This window comes from Berghia stephanieae, chromosome 10, assembly GCF_034508935.2.
Source record: "Berghia stephanieae isolate SIO BIC M18660-M18661 chromosome 10, UCSD_Bste_1.3, whole genome shotgun sequence".
Taxonomy (NCBI): Eukaryota; Metazoa; Mollusca; class Gastropoda; order Nudibranchia; family Aeolidiidae; genus Berghia; species Berghia stephanieae.
In genome coordinates, this window is record NC_088369.1 from 44,748,723 (window position 1) to 44,766,222 (window position 17,500).

Here is a 17,500-nt window from a genome sequence, read left to right on the forward strand (position 1 = left end):
CGATATCGACTTATCAGGATTCGACTGCACAGAAGGAAAGCCTTATTAGAAAAGAGATTTGACAACGAATGCCAGTCCGTCCCATCAGCCTCAACGTGACTCAGACATAAATGGAAACGGAAAGGCCACAGCAGGGTCACCATCGGTTCATCCGCGTGATGGAGGAAAAAGGGGAGAAAATAATAATACTAATAATAATAAAGAACCGGAAATGCAGCCAGTTCATCAGCAGACGCTGTGTCGTTTGGGGTTTTTTTCCCACTCAAAAACGGCTATAGAAACCGGGATGAACTCCCACTCCATAGGCCTCATCTCATGGATCTGAAGGACTTTGCAGATCCTAATGTCAGATTTTTCTGTTTCCTGTTCACGTCCGACTTCATACCGGATTGAAATAGTGCGTCACAAATAAGTAAAGCGATTACGCGCATTATATAAAAAAAGTGACCTTTTGGATTAAAACGCGTCGTTAATTAAGATGGCAATCTCCGATGTAGAGGCAATGCACGTGACGCTGACCACACGTTTGATGTCTCGTTTAATCCCGTGATTCATCACACCCACCAGGCTATGTGAGGCTTTGTGATCTTGTGTATGACACTCGCTTTCGGATTGGAAGGTCCTGGGTTCGAGTCTCGCTCGCTCGCTCACTCACTCGGCGCGTAGTTGAGTCCTTGGAAAAGGCTCTCTACTCACATTTTCTCGTCGTACTCAGGAGTAAAATGAGTACCTGGCCGTTAACAGCATTGTCTCTGGCCGAATAAAAAATTGTAATATCGCCTAACAGGCGTCATGTCGCGTTCTACATTGTTACGTGTTGCTGTTGGTCAGGGACCCTTTGTAAATAAAGCGCTCTGAGCACTCTTAGTGAATATTGCTCTATTTAAAAAAGCTCAATTAACAAAGACAACAATCTCCGATGTAGAGGCAATGCACGTGACGCTGACCACACGTTTGATGCCGTCGTTTAATGACGTGATTCATTCACACCCAACCGACGACGAGAATATGAAGACGACATAAAAAAATGTATAAAATGTGTCCCCAGAATCACGATACAGTATTGATTGAGACCAGGTGAAAAAGACCCCCCCCCCCCCCCCCCGCGCCAATTAAAAAAAACAACAAAATACAACCAAAAAACCCTCAATAATTAAACCTGAAAACAGCACTACAAAGATATTACCGGAGGTTTTTGATAAAGTAATTTTTTTTTCTCGATAGGGCATATATATTATTTAAATCAGATTATATCACAATTTTGCCGTCCTTTGTTTTTCAAGAGCATTCTTATTGTCTGACTCAAACATATAGATAGTTCGAAGATGACGTCACTCAGGTCTTTGTTATTATTTTTTTTTTTGCCATCCGCGTTTATGAGTAATGCTCACTGAACTGTATTAACCCGACTAAAAACGTTCATGGATACACACCGTTTTGTGTGTTGGTCCGTTATACTTCAGGATGGCAATGTTATGAGCTTCTCAGCCAAGCGCATACTATCCATATTGTAATACCGCAATGATACTGAGGGCCACGTGATATGAAAAAAAATGGCAATCCACATGTGAAATCGGCATTTCTATAAATAGATCTATCTGATTACTGTGACGTGACCGCCGCTATCCGAGGCGACTATTTTTAGAAGATGCTGACGCTAGCGGAAGCTACTGATTTTAAATTGTATCTGATTTGATGAAGTCTGCTATAGATAGTATGCAGATGACGTCACTCAGGCCTTTGTTATTGTTTTTGCCATCCGCGTTTGTGAGTTGTTCTCACTAAACTGTATTAACCAGACTATAAAAGTTCATGGTTACACAGAGTTTGTGTGTTGGTCCGTTATACTTCCGGATGGCAATGTTGTGAACTCCTTGGCCAAGCGCATTCTATCTATAATGAACTTGACGTCACCCGAGTCTTTGTTATTGTTTGTTCCCATCCACGTTTATGAGCAATTCTCACTAAACTGTATTATCCAGACTATAGATAGTATGCGCTTGGCTAAGAAGCTCACAACATTGCCATCCGGAAGTATAACGGACCATCACACAAAACTGTGTGTATCCATGAACGTTTATAGTCTTGTTAATATTAATGCAGTTCAGTGAGCATTACTCATAAACGCGGATGGCAAAAACCAATAACAAAGACATGAGCGACGTCATCTTCGAACTATCTATAAACGTTCATGGTTACACAGAGTTTTGTGTGTTGGTCCGTTATACATCCGGATGGCAATGTTGTGAACTTCTTAGCCAAGCGCATACTATCTATATGACGAACCGAAATCATAACTTCGTGGTCTTCCCCTTGATCTTCTGTCCCCCGGGTTCCAGTCCAATACTTTCTCAAATATGTACATGCCCATTTTTAATTCATTTTTTTTTTCCAATTTGAAAAGTAGCCAAAATCTCTAGGATTGAGTGAGTTAAGACTTAAGTGACTATAATAATTGCCCTGCGAGATCATGTCTCACAGCCTCGAACCTCCACAGACTACCGTCCTGTGTTATCTATGCGAATCCCTCAACCCCCCACCCTCCCCCACCTCATTACTCACGCCATTTTGTGACTTCCCAAGCTTTTCTGGTGAGTGTGAGCGGCGTCTGATCAGTTTTTCAACATCTGATTATTATGAATGTCAATTTATATTGCAGTCTGGTTCAATCCTTTCAAAAGAAAAAAATAATTTAAAAAAAAAAAAAAAACAACAATACAAAAAAAATGTGTCACCGACAAAATGGGTGAAGGTCCTCCCATGGGTGGGTAGTTAGATCTCGTGGCTTTATTTCATGGTACTACCTACACTGTTCCCCTTTCAGTATGTGTTCAAAATGGCACCTCTGTTAACAACATGTGTCACCGGAAAATTTTAGGAAGGGCGATGGTTAGATCTCGTGGATTTATAATTCATGGTATAACAGTATTCCCTTTCAGTATGTGTTCAAAATGGCTACCAGGTTAACAAAATGTGTCACCGAAAAATGTGTGAAGCTGGTCTCCCAGCTGTGGTTAGATCTCGTGGCTTTAATTCATGGTACTAAAGTGTTCTCTTTCAGTATACGTTCAAAATGGCACCTCTGTTAACAAAATGTGTCACCGAAAACATTTTGTGAAGGCCTCTCAGCGGTGGTTAAAACTCGTGGCTTTAATTCATGGTACTACTACAGTATTCCCTTTCAGCATGTCATCAAAATGGCTTCTCGGTGAACAAAATATGTCACCGAAACATTTTGTGAAGGGCCTCTCTCTCTCAGCAGCAGCTCACACTACTATGTTATGACGATCGACCCGAAAAATTTGGTGAAGGGCCTCTCAGCGGTGGTTAGAACTCGTGGCTTTATTTCATGGTACTACAGTGTTCCCTTTGTTTGTTTTTATTGTTTTTAAGGGTTTTACGGCGCTTGCGACACATTAAGGTCATATCAGCGCCAGTAAAAAGGAAGAAAATGGGATAGTAAAAAGTTCTAGAATTACAATAAAGCATCCAAGAAAAGGGAAGACAAAGGGGAATTGGTTCAAATAAGAAACAGGTGTAGATTCCAAGAGTACACTATCAAAGTACTTAGTTTGAGATCACCTAAGTCTCATCCAGACAAGCACAGGTCCCAACTAAGAGGAATACACTCAAATGTTTACCAATCATCTAATATAATATGTAAACTAAACATAATACAATGCATAACTGAGAGATGATTTACAAGGAAAAATATATCATCTCCCAAAACTATAACTATACATTCGACTGTTTCCCTCTCAGCCAAGGACTCCGACCAAGGTCAGGACAAAACCAAGCAATCTCATTCCAAGACAAAGACAGAAAGCAATTGGAAAACAGATGAGGGGATAGAAGACACTGCAAGTACCTCCCTGCCCGCTATGGCAGGCAGGAACCCCACCCAGACAGTGTTCCCTTTCAGTACGTGTTCACAATGGTTTCCCGATTAACAAAATCTTGAGTTAATTTAATGCTGTGGAGCCTCTGTTAGCATTTTTTAAATTTTAATATAGAGAGATTCGTTTATTATTTTAAAGGAACAGTAAATGCCTACTACTTTTCTAAGTTGTGTCGGTGGAATGTAGATCTGGTTTTCACCATCGCTTCAAGAAATATATTATGATTTATGTTGGATGTACATTTATTCCTATTTTACCGGCTATCTATAATTTTGACGCGAGTTAGGGTCTATATAATTTCATCTTCATTTTTAGTTTTACCTCATCGCCTCACTCTGTCGGCTTCTTTGTGTTATTTAACGTTGGGACAACAGTGTTTTTCTACTTTCAATTTGACTCTTTATCTCGTTAAAACGAACTGACCTTTCCCCCAGACTAACAACTTCCATTGATCCTCAGTCTTCCTCTTCTACTGTGTGGAGAATTCATCATCTGCTTTCTTCTTGTTCTTGATGGTTTTTTTTAATTCTGAATGTTTACCGTTGGATTACGAACCTTCAGAAAGTCTCGCTACTTCGGGGGGAGAGATCGATGGAGTGATCCTATTAGATAATAATATCTGCCATCTGCATAAATAATAATAAACGGCTGCTTGAAATAAGACCTTTCCGATTCCATCGCTGACGGTGTATTCTTGATTCTTGTTTATGTCGTGTACCGGATATAACCATGCATTACCCAAGTATTCAACCTTTATACAAAGTATTAAATGTCCCCACCAGATACATTTGCGTACAACCCTGATTCTCGTCCACACATAAATAAATAAATAAATAAATAAATAAATAAATAAATAAATAAATAAATAAATAAATAAATAATTTTAAAAAATATATATATTAAAAAAATAAAAATCTCCCATGTGTGACGAACATCTTCAAAAGAGTATTGTGTCCGAATGAAACTGAATCGTAATCTTACTCCATTACAATCTACGTGCCAAAGGAGAACGCGGGAAACCATCTGCCATCTGTTTAACTTCCGGTTTTCCGTACTGGCCAAACCACTCCATCCAGTTTCTTTAGTATTGAAATTGTAATTTTGATCATAAGATGTATCTTTTTAAAGGATGTATTGTTAAAACCTTGTTAGTCTGTGTTTTTGTATCAAGTTAGTTATAAGCTAGTCATAAATTGTTGTTGTTTTTTCTTCATGTGAAGGTAAGAGTGGATGACTATGGTTTATACAAACGTGCAAAGAGGCATTGCTCAAATTTTTTGATCCAGGTTTGAGTCTGGAGAGAATTTCAGGACAATATTTTGATGTTTGTTTTTTTTTTCTTAAAAATGGTATTGATAGTATGCGCTTGGCGAAGAAGCTCATAACATTGCCATCCGGAAGTATAACGGACCAACACACAAAACTGTGTGTATCCATGAACGTTTATAGTCTGGTTAATACAGTTCAGTGAGCATTACTCATAAACGCGGATGGCAAAAAACAATAACAAAGACCCGAGTGACGTCACCTTCGAACTATCTATTGACAGATAGAGATATCTCAAACCAGTACGTGATGACTGATTGTATTAATGAAGAGGAGGGCGGCAGGTCCTCGTATCCTGGTTCATCTCTGGCTGGAAGTAGAAGAAGAGATGCTACAGATATGACATGCTTGACTGCCAAGGAAAGAGATCTGGAAATAGCTCAATCGGGTGCCAGATCTGATAATTTGTGCATTATTAAAATGTTGGAAGTCTTTCTTTAGTCAGTACATTTCGGGTAATTGCTTACTAAAGAGTGGAAGGCTGATGGTTTACCGTATTCTTATTTGACCCTCTGTCCATGATTTGTACATCGGTAAGATTACTAACAAGCTTCAACGGGTAAGTGTCGTTTGTTTATAATAATTTAGGCTTTACTTATAAAATAAAGACTTTTGATACATGCCTTCTTTGAGATTTGTACATTTTTATTTTTCAACTTTAAAAAAAAATTTTTGAAAAAAAGGAAAAAAACCCACACATCGAAGGCAGGGTGCAAAACTATCGTATCTTAAAAACGCATCTTTTCAGAAGAGACAAAAAAAAAAAAAACTGTTTAAAATTCACAATAATCCTTGGATACCCGTGAAATTTACTTATCTTATGTTTTTAAAAAAGTGGCGACAATAACGGCGATGGTGGCATTTTTGTGACAATAATATATTACTTGTTTTACGAATTTATTAAAGTTACGAGAGTTTGAAAGTATTTTACTGGAAGCAAGACTATCGTATGTTGAGGGGATGATTTTGGATTATACAAACCCGCAAATTTGTTAGATCCAGGTTTGAGTCGGGAGAGAATGTCAGGACCATTTTTTTTTTTTGGTTAAAAATTGTATTGATAGATAGAGATAATTCAAATCAGTGCGAGATGACTGATTGTATTAATGAAGAGAAGGGCGGCAGGTCCTCGTATCCTGGTTCATCTCTGGCTGGAAGTGGAAGAAGAGACGCTACAGATATGACATGCTTGACTGCCAAGGAAAGAGATCTGGAAATAGCTCAGCCAGGTGCCAGATCTGATAATTTGTGCATTATAGGGAATGAGATTAGCGGAAGAGTAGCGTCCCTTGATTGGACGTCACCCATAGTCTGTGACGTCACCGGCGGAAAAGTTATTAGAGAGAACGTCATGTTGGTTGTGCGCTTCCGCGAGGACGAGAGACGCATGCGCACAACCAACATGACGTTCTCTCTCTAATAACCTTTCCGCCTGTGACGTCACAGACTATGGGTGACGTCCAATCAAGGGACGCTACTCTACCGCTAATCTCATTCCCTATTATAATGTTGGAAATCTTCCTTTAGTCAATACATTACTGGTTATTGCTTCATTGTCTAAAGAGTGGACGGCTGATGGTTTGTTTACATCACCGCATTCTCATTTGACTCGGTAAGATTACAAACGTGCTTCAAGGGATAAACCAAGATTTTTGAGACCTGCCTTCCTTCATTGAGAGATGTGTACATTTTGATTTTTCCAATATTATAACCAATACATAACAGATTTACAAGGAAAAACAATATCAACCCCCAAAACAAAAACTACGCATTTGGCTGTTTCCCTCCGAGACAAGCACTATGGGCCAGGGTCAGGGCAAAACCAAGTAATCTCATTCCACGACAAAGACAGAAAGCAAATTGGAAAACAGATATAGGGGGGTAGAAGACACAGTAAGTACCTCCCTGCCCACTATGGGAGGTCAGGAACCCCACCAGGAAGATTATATTTGGATACTTCATCTAATAGGATTTTTGAAAAAACAACAAAAAAACCGAAATCTTCAAAGCTATATTTTTACTTTGGCCTCAATAATTTTTTTTCCATTGAGTCCATTCTGAGTAACGTGTACAGATATGCAGGTCTGACACCCGAACCCACTTATGGGCCTAGTTTAGCATTGGTGTAATGGACAATATTTTGCGTCATTTTAAACAAATTTTTTTGAGATCTCCTCCGTTACAACAATGAGCCCATAAGGAATTGGGTTCTCAGACCTGCAAAGAAGTACACGTCGATTCTGACCGAATATCAAATAGGACCGGGTTGATGGGAGGGGAGGGTGGAGGGGGAGGGTGGGAGGGTGCTGCACGTATAACAAAATCTTGTTTTGTTTCGCATACTGAAACTGAGAGTTTCCTGGGTCATTAAAATAACACACACACAAATTTGCAAAACAGTCGATGTAATCTAAAGCAGACATCAACACAGCAAGCAAGCAAGGACTGACTGTCCATCTACTACTACTACGCGCTACAACAAAAAAGTTGTTTCTAGACAAGACTCCGCTGACCAATCAGTGAGCAGAGTTGTTTACAGCCTGGCTAATGATTGGGTAATCTGTATTGTTGTGTGCTGATGATTACCATCGCTGTGTTGCTTTGTTCATTTTTGTATTATGGTTTCAAATCATTCTTTTCTCTCTTACTTTAACAAGGAAGGAAGGAAGATTTGCGATAGACTGATAACCAGCCCATCTTGTGAATTTAAAGATAAGTACAAGAGTGAGGATAAGTTGTTTTTTTTTTACGCATCATAATTAAAGACATCTCGATATTGTCAGTTATTAGAAATATAGGTAGGTAGGTAGATAGGTAGGTAGGTAGGTAGGTAGGTAGGTAGGTAGGTAGGTGGGTGGGCAGGTAGGTAGGTGGGTGGGTAGGTAGGTGGGTGGGTAGGTGGGTAGGTAGGTAGGTGGGTAGGTAGGTAGGTGGATAGGTAGATAGATAGATAGGTAGGTAGGTAGGTAGGTAGGTCGATTGATAGATAGATAGATAGATAGATAGATAGATAGATAGATAGATAGATAGATAAGTAGGTAGGTAGGTAGGTAGGTAGACAGACAGACAGATAGGTAGGTAGGTAGGTAGGTAGGTAGGTAGGTAGGTAGATAGATAGATAGATAGATAGATAGATAGATAGATAGATAGATAGATAGGTAGGTAAGTAGGTAGATAGGTAGGTAGATAGATAGATAGATAGATAGATAGATAGATAGATAGATAGATAGATAGATAGATAGATAGATAGATAGATAGATAGATAGATAGATAGATAGACGGACGGACGGACGGACGGATGGATGGATGGATGGATGGATGGATAGATAGATAGATAGATAGATATATAGATAGATAGATATATAGATAGACAGACATTCCCGTATCTAACGTGATATTACATTATTTAAAACCTTGACAGAGCCCATGTTGATGTAGATGTCACTCTCTTCAGCGTGACTTTGAACCAAAGACAATACAAACCCCAGTCCTTGACTTCTCTCACAATACCACAATTCATTTGTTAAAACAAAAAAAAAAACAAAAAAAAGAAAAAAAAAAAACTCATAAATTAATTAATAAAAGAAAGATGGGAGCGGGAGGAGCTTTGAGCTTTATTTTATAGAGCGCAATATCCACTAAATGTGCTCAAGGCGCTTTACAAGCGGTCCCTGGTCAACAGCAACATTTAACATGTTAGGCGATATTTCAATTTTTCGGACAAAGACAACGCTGTTATCGGCCAGGTACTCAGTTTACACCTGAGTACAGTGAGATAATGTGAGTAAAGAGTCTTTTCCAAGGACTCAACTATGCGCCGAGCGCAAGACTCGAACCCAGGAGCTTCCGATCCGAAAAAAGTGAGTGTCATACCACTAGGCCACATAGACGAGGAGAATTATATAGAGGAAACATTCATAACAGCAACAACAAACATCACGATGACAAAACATCCAACCAACCAGAAACCACAAACCAATAAAGTAAATACTAGACCACTGACCTTGGCGATATCCCCCATCTGTTGCTTGTACGCCCGGCCACCTTCCAGGGTGGCGAACTGCTTCGTCACGGCCTGAAGCGCCGACTCGATCTGGCCGGCTATCTGGTGCCCGCCGGGCGAACCCGACGGGAAGTAGAACTGGGGGATGTGTGGAGCACCTGCTGCCGAGGATCCGGCTGAAGCGCGGCCCCCTTTGACGGTGGCGTTGCCGGACTGAACACTGCTGGTGCCTCCTCCGCCGGCGGACCGTCTCTTGGCGCGAGGGTCTTCGGCGGACGTGGAGGAAGTTGTGTGGGGAGTCGAGATGGCGGAATTGGCGGTGGCGGAGGCACTGGCTGAGGAGGATGTCTTGGGAGATTTGGACGTAACTGAGTTTTTGGCTTCTGGAAAGAAAAAAAAAAATAAGGACAATGTTTGGAAGAGTAAATAAATAAATATCAAATATTCGTTATTGCAACTCAACGTTGTTGTTGTTGTTGTTGTTGTTATTGTTGTTGTTGCTGTTTTTGTTGTTGCTGTTGTTGTAATATTAATAATGATAATAATAATAATAATGCCCCGAGTAGGCCTACATATTTTTTAAACTATTCCTTCAGATCCGTCATTATGCCCATGGAGCCGGAGTTTATCCCGGTTTTCTATAGCGTGAAACGGGCAATAGCAATTGCTTGCTACCCTTTGGATAGGACACACAATCTATCACAAAGTACTTTCCGCCAGATCTAACAGACCCAGCTACCCAATTACTGCTGGTTGGACAGTGGAGCGGGGGTGATGTCAGTAAAAATTGATTGTGAAGCAAGTTGTGCTCTACCAGCTGAGCTATCAGCATCTCCACCCCACCCCCGAGTATAAAAAATAATAAATAAAATTTCCTTCATTCATCCCCAAGGGGAAATCTGTCTTTAGGGTCTAATCCAAGGGAAGACTGGAATAACCCAGGCGCAAAATGAGCTAAGGCGAGATGGCTTGCTTAAGGCCACACAACGAGACGGGTATTCGAACTCGGTACCTTTTGGGTACGAAGCAAAGACCGTACCACTGAGCCGCTGCCCTATAACATACGCAGTACATTATATAAATGCAATAATTCCTATTTTAACCCTATCCTTACCACCAACAGCAAAATCGTCACATTTGTTACGACACAATATACATTTTTCATATTCAGGTATATTTTGTACATCAGAAACGTTGAAGAATGATCTTTGTTTAATTAACAAAAACATAAAGTTGTTTTGTAGAGAGATTGTTTGAGTTTTGAAAAATCCATTTTTCCGCTGGGTAAGCCTGCCAATTTTGGGGAAAATACTGAAAATGATTGGTAAGGAGAGGGTTAAATAACGTATCATTTTTTTCTAGACACGGACAAGTCAACTGAAACTAGTGTCATGAGGTAATTATAACGATAATATATTATTTGATGAAGGACAAGAAAGGGAGAGAAATCGAACGACTTAAACATTTCGAGGAGAGGCAGAAGTTTTCCGATTACCTTTTACCTTAAAAATTGGGCAAATACTGCAAAAAATAATTGGGAGGAAGACAGAGGGGATCCAGGCTAGCTATTGATTGGGACTTAAGAGAGGGAAAAAGATATTCGATGAAAGACAAGAGAATCCAAGCCAAATAATGGCAGCCAAATTATAACAAAGAAACTTCGGAAGCCCCAATCCAATTTCCACTTCTCGTCAATTTATTTGGGTCGTCTCGAAATAGTAACAAGAGGTTTTATTATAATATAATATATATATATATATATATATATATATATATATATATATATATATATATATATAAATGCGAGGTACGTTGTTTGGGTTTGAAAATGCTTTGTTGAAATAAGTGTGGAGAGTTACAGGAAGTAAGAGGATTTGTGTGTGTGTGTGTGTGTGTGTGTGTGTGTGTGTGTGTGTGTGGCAAAGAAGGAGGGAGGAGGGGCGGGGAGGCGGTATGAGAAATATATATCGTGATGGACCGAAATCGGGAACACCGGTAATCGGGGATATCCTGCGATGAATCGGAACAAAATATCGAATACGTAATACGTCTCGAATCGATATTATTGTGTCGGGTTGAAGAGGATAGCAGCAGCAGCAGCTTCTAATGGTGCTTTTCGTTTTTTGTAGGTGATCCAAATCCAGGATGAAAAATTAAATAATGAAAGAAAATAAATATATTTTTTTTAAATCAAAAAAAAAAAACAAAAAAAAAACAAAAAAAAACAACCGCAATAACAAAACGAACGCACGCCTGTTTGTAATTTAATCACAGCTAATTAAGGCGTTTTCGTTTTGTTTGTCTTTTTGATTTTTTTTTTAATCTTTATTTTATTTTTTTTTTTGTTGGGGGGGGGGGGGCGAATATCTCCTGGGGGTGGTTAATTCTTTGATGCTGTAAGCAAGCCCGTTTTCGCGATTCTTTCATCCTATCCGACTTTCTAAATCATGATGTAAATCATAGTACCAAAAAAAACACATTTTAAAAGATATAATATATCCATCCAGCCAATTCCATTACCCTGTTATAACGTCGTCACGAGATACCTCCCAATTAACCACCAACCAGTAAGTACATACATACATACTACGTCTACTTCTTGTACTGCAAGGACACCAATTGATTACGTAATCGCCAGCTAATAGTTACCTCTCAAGAAAAAAAACAAAAACAAAAACAAAAAAACATACATTTAAAAAAATCAACTCTCCCCCCCCCCTCCCCTATAAAAAAAAATAAATATATATCCATCCAGCCAATTCCATTACCCTGTTATAGCGTCGTCACTAGATAGCTCCCAATTAACCACCAACCAGTAAGTACATAATAAATCTACTACTTGTACTGCAAGAACACCAAGTGATTAGGTACTCGCCAGCTAATAGTTACCTCTCAAGAAAAAAAACAACAAAAAACAAAAAACAAAAAAAAAAACAAAACAAAACACACATTTTAAAAAATCAACTCCCCCCCACCCCCTAAAAAAATATATTTCCATCCAGCCAATTTCATGACCCTGTTATAGCGTCGTCACTAGATACCTCCCAATTAACCACCAACCAGTAAGTACATACTAAATCTACTTCTTGTACTGCAAGAACACCAAGTGATTTGGTACTTGCCAGCTAATAGTTACCTCTCAAGAAAAAAAAACAAAAACAAAAACAAAAAAACATACATTAAAAAAAATCAACTCTCCCCCCCCCCTATAAATATATATATATATAATATATATATATATATATATATATATATATATATATATATATATATATCCAGCCAGCCAATTCCATTACCCTGTTATATCGTCATCACTAGATACCTCCCAATTAACCACCAACCACTAAGCACATACATACATACTACGTCTACTACTTGTACTGCAAGAACACCAAGTGATTTGGTACTCGCCAGCTAATAGTTACCTCTCAAGAAAAAAACAAAAACAAAAACAAAAAAACATATATTTAAAAAATCAACTCTCCCCCCCCCCCTATAAAAAAACAATATCTATATATATATATATATATATATATATATATATATATATATATATATATATATATATATATATATATATATATATATATCCATCCAGCCAATTCCATTACCCTGTTATAGCGTCATCACTAGATACCTCCCAATTAACCACCAACCATAAGTACATACTAAATCTACTTCTTGTACTGCAAGAACACCAAGTGATTAGGTACTCGCCAGCTAATAGTTACCTCTCGAGAAAAAAAAACAACAAAACATACATTTTAACCCCCCCCCCCCCCTTAAAAAAAGATATATATATATCCATCCAGCCAATTCCATTACCCTGTTATAGCGTCGTCACTAGATACCTCCCAACTAACCACCAACCAGTAAGTACATACTACGTATACTACTTGTACTGCAAGAACACCCATTGAGAGGGTGGTAGTCGCTAGTTAATAGTTACCTCTCGAGAAAGAAAAAAAAAAACACAAAAAACATACATTTAAAATAATCAACTCCACCCCCCCCCCCCTTAAAAAAAAAGATATATTTCCATCAAGTCAATTCCATTACCCTGTTATATCGTCGTCACGAGATACCTCCCAATTAACCACCAACCACTAAGCACATACATACATACTACGTCTACTACTTGTACTGCAAGAACACCCATTGATTACGTACTCGGCAGCTAATAGTTACCACTCGAGAAAAAAAACAAACAGAAAAAAAACACCAAAAAAAAAAACATATATAATACGGCATCAAATCTTCTATTTCGTACATACAGTACAGACCGCCTGTTAAGCACGGCGCCCATTGTACGTTACCGCTCTTGCAAAAAATATCCACCTCACCACTGCATGTAGACTCGATCTCTCTCTCTCTCTCTCTCTCTCTCTCTCTCTCTCTTCTCGTCTCTCTCTCCCTCTCTCTCTTCTCTCTCTCTCTCTCTTCTCTCTCTCTCTCTCTCTCTCACACACATTCACACACACATACAGATAAATCAGGCAGACAAAATCTATGAAAGGTGCCTCATTCAACCAAGAACAAAAAACCCATAGGAATGATGTGTGAAATCTGGAAATATCGTTGTCACTCACCCATCACCCCAGTCAGTGATCAAGCTTAATGTGGCTTCACTTTGTTACTAAAACGAGACGCTGAATAAAAATGCTTACACCAAATCGACGGGTTGCCTAAACAAGCAACCTTTGAAATGACACTGACACCAGTATGTCGTTTGTGATGGAGAGACCTTTTGACAGATAACTTTGATTTATTGTTTTCTATGCTATTATTTATTTATTGATTTATTTTCTTTTTAAATCTTTTTTTTATGTATTCCTTTGTTGGAGGAAGAGGATAGGGATTGGAGAAAAGACATGGGAAGGGGGGGGGGGGGGGAGAGAGAAAGAGAGAGAGAGAGAGAGAGAGAGAGAGAGAGAGAGAGAGATATGGTGGGGGGGGGGGGCGAAGTGGCCGAGTGGTTAAGGCATTGCACTGTGACCCGGAAGGACCCGGGTTCGAGCCCCGCTTCAGGCCCTTTAGGTTGCTGTTTTTTTTCCTTGAGCAAGATTATTAACCCCCAATTTGCTCACTTGGACAACATGGGTGATTCCTGTTGACAACAGACATCTTGTTTGATGAGTTATCTATATTCCTTCGCGGAATGCCTAGGCGACGATATCTTATGATATCGTGGCGGAAAAGCCATAATTTATATATATATATATATATAATATATTATATATATATTTTAATATCTACCACAATGGTGGAGTCAGTCTACATCGATGTTTCAGGTCTTTCCAGCCATCGTCAGGACTGTGTGTTACAAGAGTTTGGTTTGTTGTGCGTTGTTGCTTGTTGAATGGTTCCGTTGGTAACAAGTAACACACAGTCCTGACGATGGCTGAAAAGGCCTGAAACATCGATGTAGACTTGACTCCAACATTGTGGTAAATATTAAAATAATAATTCGCTCCATTGCTACATGTCGAGAACTTTTCTTACCATAATTTGTATCCAACACGATTTTTAAAAAAATAAAAAAAATAAAATAATAATAATATTATATATATATATATATATATATATATATATATATATATATATATATATTATATATATATATATATATATATATATATATATATGTACAACCACAATGAGGTTACATAGATGAACGTATTGTTTCTTACCTTTGGCATTCTGCTGTTGCTGCTGTGTGTTGTTGGCAAGAGATTGGTGGTGCGGCAACTGCTGTTGTTGCTGCTGCTGTTGTTGTTGCTGTCGTAGATGGTTGCCCTGCTGTTGAGGCTGTGGATGGAGTTGTTGTTGTTCGCCGATATGATTGGAGTCTCCGGGTGGTGGAGAAGATTTTTGGTGGTGGTGGCCTCTTTGGTTGTTGTTAACCGGCAGTGATGATTGGCTGTTGACGATCTTGGCTCCGCCCACTGACTGTTGCTTGTTGTTGTCCGGGTACGGGGAACTTGGGGATGATAGTGCTGAGTCTTTGTCCTTGGGCGTAATTGGCACAGAAGGCTGGAAAAAGAAAGATAGAAGGGGGAAAAATATTATTTAGATGAGATTGAGTTAACCATCTCTTTACCACCCATAGGAAAGTCGTCACATTCGTTACGATGTAATCGACAATTTTCTCATTCTGATTTCTCTTGTACATCACACAATTTAAAGAAATGCTTTGATGACAGCTATAAATACTAAACACTGTTTTGTAGAGCTCACTTGTTAGTTTTTGTTTGAGTAAGAAAAGTCTATTTTTGTGCTGAATGGGTGTGACTTTTGGGGGAAATTCTCAAAATAGCTGGTAAGGAGAGAGTTAATGTAAATCAAGAATTTCAGATGGAACTGTTTTAGTTGAGGCCCTTACGGCTGTGTGGTCTTGTGGATTGACACTCGCTTTCGGATTAGAAGGTCCTGGGTTCGAGCCTCGTTCGGCGCATAGTTGAGTCCTTGGAGAAGGCTTTATTTACTCACATTCTCTCACCGTACTCAGGTGTAAAATTAAATGCGTACCTGGCCGTTAACAGCGTTGTCTTTGTCCGGAAAAAATTGTAATATCGTCTAACAGGCGTCATGTCCCGACCTACATGTTAAACGTTGCTGATGGCCAGGGACCCCTTGTAAAGCGCTTTGAGCACGTTTAGTGGACATTGCCCTATATAAAAGCTCATTTTTTCAACAAAATTTAATTGAGGCCTTGCCAAAAGATCAAGGTCTAACAAACAATGCTTCAAGTTCCGCCAGAACTGATGAGAAGCCGTCGATCAAGTTTCCTTCTCTTCCTCTTTCGTTTCAGACAATGAATTCATTTCTGGCAAAATCCAAAAACAATTAAAAAATAGCATTCTGAAAAGGTAAGAGTTAGAGTAAAAGAAGAGTTCCCGCGCTGAAATATATTTTTAAGTGCAACAAATGCCGTAAAAAAAAGTAAACCTTTTAGAGTTTTTTCTTTTTTTTTAGCCCAAGGAGCCGGAGTTTATCCCGGTTTCTATAGCGTGAAATTGACCATAGCAATTGCTTGCTACCCTTAGAATATGACGCTAGTCTATCCCATGTACTTTCCGCAAGACATAACAGATCCAGCTACCAAATCACTGCTGGGCGACGTGGACATGACTTAAAATCCAAAGGAAAAAAAATGAGGGGATAATGAAAAAAGTAAAGAAAGTAGAACAGAGAGTCCGCGGGTGGCAATCTGGGGTATTCTCTTGGAACGTTTTTGATGACATCTGTTGTAAATATACAACGTATAGCACCTCACAAGGTTTGAGAGATTTTGCAAAGATTAGGGTCATTTAAATTTTATCGATATTTGAAGGACGAGTTTTCTGGCACATTTTTGGAGAAATATTTGAACAGGATTGTGCAGTAAGACATTATAGTCAGAAAGATTTAATATCTTATTTTGTAATGTTCGATGGCCCAAGAGACGACGGAGGTATGTCGTGAAAACGTTGAGAGAGCGTGCGCGCTTGTGTGTGTGTGTGTGAGAGAGAGAGAGAGAGAGACAGAGAGAGAGAGTGTGTGTGTGTGTGTGTGTGTGTGTGGGTGTGTGTATGAAGCTGACGCCGGGGTTTTTGTTTGAGAGAGGCTACACGAGCATATATATAAGCGGCCAGGCCGTACAACATCAGATAAGAGCCAATCACCTTGACAGAGGCCGTCCTAGAGCGATTGTGTCCAGCTCCACAGAACACGCAGTTGAAGCACTCAAGGCTCACGAGTCGCCTGACCTTCCTCACGGCCATGGAGGAGAAAAGACGGGGCCGAGAGATCGGGGGTGAATTACTACTACAACTGCTGTTGCTGCTGTTGTTGTTGTTGTTGCCATCTCCATGACCACCACTACTCCTGCTGCCGCCTCCGCCACCGGCAGCCGCGTTTCCCGATTTCCCGCCACCGCCGCCACTGTTGGCCTCTGAAGAAATCGATGACTTGGTCGACGTGGCCGATGAGGACAACGAGACAGACGACGACAGCGAGGACGAGGAGGACGAGGCGAAGGAAGAGCAAAGTGAGGACATGTAGGCAGCTTCCGGAGGCATGGACGGAGTTGGTGCGTCTGTCCTTGGAGATGTCGCAAAGGAGGAAGGAGTAGGATGGGGAGGAGGAGGAATACTCTTCTCTTTATTCCGGTGTTGTTTCGATCCGTGAAGTGATGCGTACTTGTCCAGTGTCGCCTAATCAGGAAACCGTCCTAGATCTTATAATAGTAGTTTATAGTAGCGCGTGAGTCATCCACTTGAAGGAACCAGGT

The 17,500-nt window shown here is 39.6% G+C and overlaps 1 protein-coding gene across 2 annotated transcripts in view; it reads right to left on the bottom strand.

Annotated features, from left to right (window-relative positions):
- The window catches only part of LOC144955855 (serine/threonine-protein phosphatase 2A regulatory subunit B'' subunit delta-like), a 237,477-nt gene that overhangs the window by 82,076 nt on the left and 137,901 nt on the right, over positions 1 to 17,500 (bottom strand). For both annotated transcript variants that reach the window (XM_078886065.1, XM_078886064.1), the window contains 2 exons: positions 14,919 to 15,261; positions 9,229 to 9,611 (listed from right to left, as the gene is read on the bottom strand). In XM_078886065.1, coding sequence (XP_078742191.1) covers positions 9,229 to 9,611; positions 14,919 to 15,261 — 726 coding nt within the window. The remainder of the gene's footprint in view (positions 1 to 9,228; positions 9,612 to 14,918; positions 15,262 to 17,500) is intronic.